This window comes from Glycine max, chromosome 3 (assembly GCF_000004515.6).
Source record: "Glycine max cultivar Williams 82 chromosome 3, Glycine_max_v4.0, whole genome shotgun sequence".
Taxonomy (NCBI): domain Eukaryota; kingdom Viridiplantae; phylum Streptophyta; class Magnoliopsida; order Fabales; family Fabaceae; genus Glycine; species Glycine max.
Window position 1 is genome coordinate 40,059,416 of NC_016090.4, and position 8,798 is coordinate 40,068,213.

The 8,798-nt window shown below is 35.3% G+C and overlaps 2 protein-coding genes across 9 annotated transcripts; both read left to right on the forward strand.

The window, feature by feature from the left end:
- Positions 1–293: 293 nt before the first annotated feature.
- LOC100812698 (serine/arginine-rich splicing factor RS2Z32) lies at positions 294–3,002 on the forward strand. 2 transcript variants are annotated; one of them, XM_003521310.5, is made up of 7 exons: positions 294–399; positions 671–795; positions 1,537–1,576; positions 1,757–1,852; positions 1,986–2,173; positions 2,293–2,394; positions 2,519–3,002. In XM_003521310.5, exons 2-7 carry the CDS (start codon positions 689–691, stop codon positions 2,847–2,849), a joined length of 864 nt encoding a protein of 287 aa, XP_003521358.1. In that variant the 5' UTR covers positions 294–399; positions 671–688; the 3' UTR covers positions 2,850–3,002. The 2 variants fall into 2 exon arrangements, with proteins under 2 accessions (XP_003521358.1, XP_006576996.1); XM_006576933.3 differs by lacking the exon at positions 294–399 and having other exon boundaries at positions 666–795; positions 1,295–1,576.
- A 1,817-nt stretch (positions 3,003–4,819) lies between these two features.
- LOC100813237 (RNA recognition motif-containing protein) lies at positions 4,820–8,506 on the forward strand. 7 transcript variants are annotated; one of them, NM_001361476.1, is made up of 8 exons: positions 4,883–4,948; positions 5,262–5,386; positions 6,258–6,297; positions 6,464–6,559; positions 7,285–7,478; positions 7,601–7,699; positions 7,841–8,229; positions 8,335–8,506. In NM_001361476.1, exons 2-7 carry the CDS (start codon positions 5,280–5,282, stop codon positions 8,202–8,204), a joined length of 900 nt encoding a protein of 299 aa, NP_001348405.1. In that variant the 5' UTR covers positions 4,883–4,948; positions 5,262–5,279; the 3' UTR covers positions 8,205–8,229; positions 8,335–8,506. The 7 variants fall into 7 exon arrangements, with proteins under 7 accessions (XP_006576250.1, NP_001348405.1, NP_001242616.2 ...); XM_041013812.1 differs by having other exon boundaries at positions 4,896–5,110; positions 8,335–8,439; XM_006576187.4 differs by having other exon boundaries at positions 4,820–4,948; positions 5,247–5,386; positions 7,841–8,439.
- Positions 8,507–8,798: the final 292 nt, after the last annotated feature.

Consider the following 8,798-nt stretch of genomic DNA (forward strand, 5'->3'; position numbering starts at 1 on the left):
CTTTAAAAAAATTATTTTTATTTAAATCCTTTCTATTTTAATTCTCTAAACCAAATACAACATAAGTTACAAGATCAAAGTACTTTAATTTTGCGTTAAATTTTTAAATAATGTGGTAACACCTTCAGGTTCAGGCTATATAAAAAAAACTCTTTTTAAGTACCGACTATATTACAATAATTTATACGGGCTTTATCTGTAGATTAGTTGGCAAGCCCTTCGAAAGCCCATTCTTAGCCCAATTTCGATAAATGGAAGAAAAAGCCCAGTTACGTCAGGACAAAAGAAAACGTGGGCATCGTCGTGGTCTTTTATAAATATTGTAACACACGGTAGGGAACAGAACACAGATCCACTTGAAAGGGTTAGGTTTCGGGAGAAAAAGCAATCCACTCAGAGGTAACTCTTCTCTTCTTTCCGTTCCCCTTTCGATTTCGCTTCCTTTTCAATTCGATTTGTATCTGCAGTTTTCAGTTTTTGATTTTCCAGTTTCAATAAAGGAGCGTTTTAATTATTCATTGAGTTTAAGTTTTAAATTGATCCTAAGGGTTGAAATTGGATCTAGCGTCATGTGTTCCGATTTGTTATTTGTTTCATTCACAGAGAAGGGATCTCTGGGTTACCTTTTTCTTAGTTAATTACGCAATTTGAGTTGTTGTTGATTTTGCAGAGCTAGAAGAATTCAACGATGCCTCGCTATGATGATAAATACGGCAATACCCGCCTCTATGTGGGGCACTTATCTTCGAGGACTCGTTCCCGGGATCTGGAGCGTGCCTTCAGCAGATATGGAAGGTAATTCCCCCTTTTCTTATCATTCCATCGTCGAGCATGGTCTTAGTTATTTGCTATGTGCAATCACAGCATTTTCTGAAAGTTGTAATTTGCATGCAATTCCTAATTGTTTATTCTTTTTTGTATCTTTTCCTTGTATGTTCTATTATATGTTTATTGAATGATTTTTATTTGTACGAGTCCCGCCTTTCTTTTTGAGATCCGACAGGAAATTTCCGTAATCAATTTGTATTGTTTTATCGCCATATTACAAAATTTTGTGTGGGGAACTAATTGTCAGGTCTCCTTGATTAGTTTTTATTTTTTGAATTGGCAAGAGAGCTAGCTAAATTAGTGACGAGTAGACATGGGGTGTCCTTCACGAGTTTCACTGAAGCTCGGGGGATAATATACAGGTTTTTCCCAAGCTTTGTTTTGTGCTTGGATTTATTCGTCATGTTATGTCTGGGAACTGTACCCCCTAGGCGTCATGTTTTTAACTTGAATAATCTTATTGAAGGTTTCTGGGGTTTTGGCTAAACCTGGAGAGGTCTGTGGTGGGAGGTTTGCCATGGTGGAATTGGTGGAAATTCCTGTCGAGTGTTGACTTTGGCGATTCTTTCTGTAATGTTATTGCTTGTTTTTATGGAAATGGCATCAATCACAAACTGGTGTTTAGTTCGTCTTTGAGGGGCGAAGTATCATACAGTTCAAGTAGTTAAGTAATGATGGCCTTACTGTTTCTGGAAACCATTTCCGCAGAGTTCGGGGTGTGGATATGAAGAATGATTTCGCCTTTGTTGTAAGTTGTCACCCTTTCTTTATCTTTGTCTATTTATTTATTTATTTCCTAGGACTTCAATTTCTTCTTATTTATTTGCTAAAATGTGGCTTCTAGTATCTGCTTGGAGGAATTCAGTTGTAGATGATGGTATGATTTCTGTGTTACTTTCTTGGCTTGTTCCTTACAACCTTTGGACAGGATTTTAGTGATCCTCGAGATGCTGATGATGCAAGATATAACTTGGATGGTCGGGATGTTGATGGAAGTCGTATTATTGTGGAATTTGCAAAAGGGGTATGAAACACTTTAATACAAGTTTTATGATATTATTACAATAGTTGTACATGGACTTGGGAACTGTTTTTGTTAGATTATTTGCATTTTATATTTTTGTATTGTTGTCTGATCATCACTTGTTTTTAATCAGGCTCCTCGTGGGTCCCGGGAATATTTGGGGCGAGGTCCTCCTCCTGGCTCTGGACGCTGCTTTAATTGTGGCCTTGATGGTCATTGGGCACGGGATTGCAAAGCTGGGGATTGGAAGAATAAGTGTTACCGCTGTGGGGAGAGAGGACATATAGAAAGGAACTGCAAGAACAGCCCCAAAAAATTGAGGTATGCAGTGCTATTTAGTTTCCAAGGTGGTACTGCTTCTGTGTTTTCTTAACCTGCTTTTTCCATTTCAATGGAGTCTCTGAGCTCTAAACTGACGATGCTAATCTGTCTGATTCAAGCACAAGGCGAGGACGGAGTTATTCACGGTCACCAGTCAGGTCACATTCACCTCGTCGTGGCAGAAGCCGTGATCGCAGTTACAGCCGAGATCGCAGCTACAGGTAAGATGATTTTATAGTTCGGAATTCTTATGCATGCGATGTAGTGATGCAGCAAGGTTTCACATTTTTTGTTTGTAAAGTCTTATCCTGTATGCTGAGTTTTGGGTGCCTTCGGCCTTGCTAGTCGATCACGATCCCCTGTCAGAAGAGAAGAAAGCCCCGTTCGTGAAGATAGGTCACAAAGCCCTCAACACAAAAATAGTCCTCAGCCCTCCAAGACAAGGAAGCATAGTCCATCACCTGACCGTAGCCCACAGAGAAGAGGTGACACATCTCCTGACAATGATAGGTTGAGCAGAAGCCCTGCAAGGGACCGCGAAGATAGGGGCTATGACAGCCCTAAAGTTAATGGTCGTAGTGGCAGCCCTAGCCGTAGCCCCAGGGATGATGACAGGAGCCCCATTGATGATGAAGACAACCACCGCCACTCACCAAGAGGCAGCGAGTCACCTTAAGAAGTATTTCTTAGAGAAATGAACTCTGGACGTGGCCTATAATTTATCTGCTTTGGTTATCTAATGCACTTTGTTGTGAAGTATGGGACAATTTTTTCGCTTAAAAGAAACTATTATGAATTGTTTATGATTTATGAAGAACGGTTTTATGTATGGTATTATTCAGTTTATCTTTGGTTGCGCAATGTATGGCTTACAAAGAATATAACCTTCCCAAATTTGTGTTGAAACATTGTGAATTATGAGAAATTTAAATCCAGCATGCTTAGCATCATTCTTAATTTAATGGGTATTTATTTGTCTTTCTCGCATAATTATCTGTGGATGTCACTGTGTCAACGTAATAATACCCTATGATGTCTAGTTTTTATGTAAACGTCAGTTGATAGTGAATTGAATTATTTGCCTATAAGTTTTATTTATAACTTAAATGAAAATGAAGTTTATGTCATAGCAATCGTTGAAAATGGTTTATTTAACTTGAATAGTATCTGTACATAATTACATGAGTGGAATTAAACTTGAATACGTCAAACATGATGACATATAAAAAGAAGTACATGTGGCTCAATAGGAAGGAGTGATTATAAAACTCCTTAGTTAAGAATTTTTTTAAAAGCTCTTTTGTATAAAATAAAACAATACCCAAAATATTTTCTCTCGAGATAAAGATTTAGAGACGGTATGATTTGTTAAAAATATAGTGTCGGATAGGACAAGAAAAGAAAAGTTATACATACAATGCAAGTAAAATAATAAAAACTTTATTAAATACCTAATTTATATTAAATTTAACGTGTTTATCAAAATAAAGAAAGAGACTAAAATAAAAATCTCGGTGTTTTATTTCTTTAGTTATTATTTTATAATTAGAAATTTTATTGTGTTTCTTTTATTTAATTTGTGTTATTTCTTAATTATTTTTTAAATTAAACATGAAATAAAAATATTTATATTTATCTTGTGTGGTATGATAAATTAACAAATCAAACTAATCCTTAGGTTCATAATACAATAATGTTATATATATATATATATATATATATATATATATATATATATATATTAAACACAACTTTAAAAAATATATTAAATATTCTCCTTTAAAAATTTATTATATATTTATTTACTATATATTAAAAAAAGAATTTTAAAAAGATAATATAATTATGATAAAATGATAATATTTTTATATATCTAAATTTTTTAAACATATATCTTATCTTACTATGACTACAAATATGTAACATTTTTTCCAAATCAAATATTATAAGATTTTAGGGGAGTTAGCATTTTTTCTTTCTTCTTTTTTTTTCTTCCAAAAAGTAGTATTAAATAATGGGTGTTGCTAGGTGCACCCAGCAATTTTCCATTTTTCTAAAATTGTCCTTCCATAAGACTTGAACTTGTAGCTTTCAGGTTATTAACACAAAGCTCTAACCAATTGAGCTAATGAACCAATTACGTTATAAAATAAATAATGTTGTTATGCATAACACTAAAATTTCTAATGTATATTTAATGCACATGTAAATAATTCGTATGATTTATATCAAAATTAATTGTCAGAAAATTTATTATTTAAATTTACATGCGCATTAAATATGCATTAAAAATTTTAGTATTATGTATAACAACATTATTTATTTTATAATGTAATTGGCTCATTAGCTTAATTGGTTAGAATGTTGTGCTAATAACCTAAAAGTCATAGGTTGAGTCTTGTTTGGATTATTAATTTTAAATTAATTTGCCACAAATATTTTTCAAAAAAAATTAAAAGAAAACTCTTACACTTTATGGAAGAATTTCTTCCATAATGTAAACTCTTACGGAAGAACTTTTTCTATAAAATTTTATGAAAAGACAATTTTAGAAAAATGGAAAATTGCTGGGTGCACCTAGCATCAACCTTAAATAATCCGTCAAAAGCCCAACTGTCGGCCCAATTCCACTTTTCAATTAAAGAAACCAAAAAAAATCTATGGAGATATGTGGCAGTGGTGTTTGTATAAATAATAATAATAAATCGTAGGTAAGAATGCAAGATACCGATCCACTTTGAAAGGGTTCACGAAGAAACACCAATCCGCTCCGAGGTTGTAACTCTTCTTATCTATCCCACTTTTTTTCTTAGATTTCATTCTCTTCCCTTTCAATTCGATTCACCTTTTCACTTTTGGTTCCGAATCTCTATCGGATTCCGTCTCTGCATGCTTATTTTCATCAATCTCATCAATTCCCGATTCAACAATTTATCGGTTTGTTAGTTTTCTCCGAATTAGGTTTCAAATTGATTGCATGCTTGAAATTCAATTTTTTATTCGTTATTGTTATATGCTCAAATGATACGATTAATAAGGGGTCTCTTTGTCTAATTAAATTTTGAAATTTCTGTTGTATGTTTTGCAGAGCTAGAAGAAATCAACGATGCCTCGCTATGATGATAAATATGGTAATACCCGCCTCTATGTTGGACGGTTGTCTTCGAGGACTCGTTCCCGTGACCTGGAGCGTGTCTTCAGCAGATATGGAAGGTAATTTTCCCTTTATGATTCATCATTATCCTTCAAATTATGTATAGACCAGTCTTTATCCTTCAAATTATGCAATCTCATCCTTTTAAAAAAAAGTTTTTTACTTGCAAGGTGTTAAATTGGGGCTGTGGCTTCGTCACAATCTTTAATGTTGTGGGAAATCTTGTAAAAATATGGCGATACTTCTGCAATTGCGGAAGTCTTGGTCTGTGACTGTTTTAAATCATTTACTTGTAAATGACGTTGGTTATTTAGTCTTTTTCATGATTATTATGATTGCGTGTGTGTCTATTTGGATTTGGATGAATGTCTTATAATTTATTAGTACATCATTTCTTGGTTAGAGACGGCAGGATGTTGTCCGTTGTTATGTCCTATCACACTTTAATGTGTTAATTGTTTAACTTGTGCAATTTATGTTTGAAATTGTTTAACTTTAAGATTTATTGTTTAAATTGGCAAGGGAGCTAAGTTGGTGATAAGTTGCCATGGGGCGTTGACCATGGGATGGTATACAGGTTTTTCCCAAGCTTTGTTATGAGCTTGGAGTTATATTGGTTATTTGTCATATTATGTGTGGGAACCAAATCACCTAGGTGTCATGTTTTGACTTGAATGATCTTGTTGAAGGTTTCTGAGGTTTTCTCTAAACCTGGAGGTCTTTGTTGGGAGGTTGGCCTTGGTGGAATTTGTGGAAATTCCTGTCGAGTATTGACTTTGGCGATTCTTTCTGTAATGTTATTGCGTGTTTTTTATGGAAATGGCAACACTCCCAAACTGGTGTTTAGTTCGTCTTTGAGGGGTGATGTATCATACAGTTCCAGTAGTTAAGTAATGATGGCCTTATTGTTTCTGGAAACCATTTCCGCAGAGTTCGAGGCGTAGATATGAAGAATGATTTCGCCTTTGTTGTAAGTTGTCACCCTTTCTGTCTTTATGTATTTCTTTTTTACTTCAATTTCTCCTCATGCCTTTGCTCCAAGGTGGCTTTTAGTATCTGCTCGGAGGAATTCAGTTGTAAATGAAGGTAAGATTCGGTGTTACTTTATTGGCTTGTTCCTGACATATTTTGAACAGGAATTTAGTGATCCTCGAGATGCTGATGATGCTAGATACAACCTGGATGGTCGTGATGTTGAAGGAAGTCGTATTATTGTGGAATTTGCCAAGGGGGTAGGAATTACTTCCCTTCATGGTTTACCTTTCTATTTTATTTTATTTTTTCAGAATTGCTTATCTCATTTGTTACTAGCGATCAAAGGGATATTTTCCGTTGGTGCTATATTCTTGGGTTAATGCATATGTACTGTAAAGAGTTCAGTCTTCACCTGAAAGTGCTTGCTTTGTGGACATATATTTGCATAATTGTTGGATCTTACAGTTACATATAGGGATTTTTCTATATAATCTATTAATTGGGCTTTTATATATCCTTTGTGTTTCTAAATTCTAATTGCACAATTAGTTCTGTTTTCAATATATCTCTTCTGATTAGATTAGTCATTTTCTAATCAAAACAATCCCTTGAATACTGATTGAAGAGTACCTAGTTTAGTATTTGATAAATGCTTTGATTTGTTTTTTGACTTTGTTGTTGATTTTTGTATTATCAACCTAACCTTTTTGTATTTAAGTAATAAGTAACAACAAAGCCAAAAAACAAAATAAATTTCAGTAATAAGTACAAAATTTAAATTAGGTATGCATAGTTGTATACCTTTTTCTAATTTGTTTTTATTACTGTTCTAACTGTTTTCCTAAATACTTCGTACTCAATTTCTTCTGAACCCTGCCATTTCTGATATCACTGCTATTGTTCTTTGACTTGTTTGAACAAATTTTGTTAGCTTTTGATTTCTTGTTAATTTTATTTTCTCATTGGATCTCTAATTAATCAGGGTCCTCGTGGTTCCCGGGACCGGGAATATATGGGTCGGGGTCCACCTCCTGGATCTGGGCGATGCTTTAACTGTGGCATTGATGGTCATTGGGCCCGAGATTGCAAAGCCGGGGATTGGAAGAACAAGTGTTACCGTTGTGGGGAAAGAGGTCATATAGAAAAGAACTGTAAGAACAGTCCCAAAAAGTTGAGGTAGGCCATAATCTAATTTCCAAACTTCTACCTCGTGTTGATTTGCTCTTAACATGGTTATTGCTCTCTAATGGGTTTTATGAGCTTTAAATCATTGATGTCAATTTGAATTGTTCTAACAGCCAACGTGGACGGAGTCTTTCACGTTCACCAGTAAGGTCACGTTCTCCTCGTCGTGGAAGAAGCAGGGATCGAAGCTACAGCCGAGACCACAGCTACAGGTTTGATTTTAACAGTCACTAATCTTATTGGTTCTGATGCAACGACTCTGCAATTTCAATTGGCTGTAGTTTCAGTAGTCAGAATTGTTTTATAACATCTTTGCTTGTAAGCTGAGTTTTGGTTACCTTGGTTCTTGCCAGCCGATCGAGATCTCCTGTCAGAAGAGAACGAAGCCCAGTTTCTGAAGATAGATCACAGAGTCGTGAGCCCTCCAAGATAAGGAAGCATAGTGCATCACCTGACCAAAGCAGCCCACGGAAGAGAGGTGACACATCTCCTGGCAATGATAGGTTGGCCACTCATCAAGATGGGTCTGACTACAGTGATGGTCCTAGAGGGAAAAGTAGAAGCCCTGCTAGCCCTGCAAGGGACCGTGATGAGGGTGGCTATGATAGCCCTAAAGCTAATGGACATAGCCGCAGCCCCAGCCGGAGCCCTAGGGATGATGACAGGAGCCCCATTGATGAAGATGATGACAACCACCGTCGCTCACAGTCACCTTGAAAACAGCACTTCCTGATAAAATGAGGTCAGGATGTGACCCAATTTGTATCTGCTTTGTTTATAAAATGCACTCCAGCTTAATTATGTGACAATTGTTTCTGAAAACAGTTTTATGTATCCTATTTTTCAGATTCTTGCTGGTCAAGCAGCATGTATGGCTTACCTAGAATATGGAGTGCATGAATTTGTTTCAAATGTTGGCATAATTTAAATCAATATGAACTATTGTGAGAAATTTAAATCTGGCATGTTTTGAATCCTTTCAACTCAAATAATATAGATCTTAAGGTTTTTCTATTTTTTTCACATTATTTTGATAACTGGCTACATATCAGTGTTGTGAGCTACTTCGATGGCTTGCATGTTATAGTTTTTTTGGTTACGAACAATTTGGTATTTCTCATTATTCATTGTTTTGTTTTATTTTTTCAAAAAACATGTTTGGAAGGCTCCAAACACGATTGATGAAACAGGACAGGTGGCTCCGGCAGTCGCAGCAGTGGTTTTTTGTTGAGAAACAAGACCTGCATACACTTGCACAAAATATCCGATGCCAAAGTCAGAGTGCAAGAGGTGAGTAATGAAATTAAATTG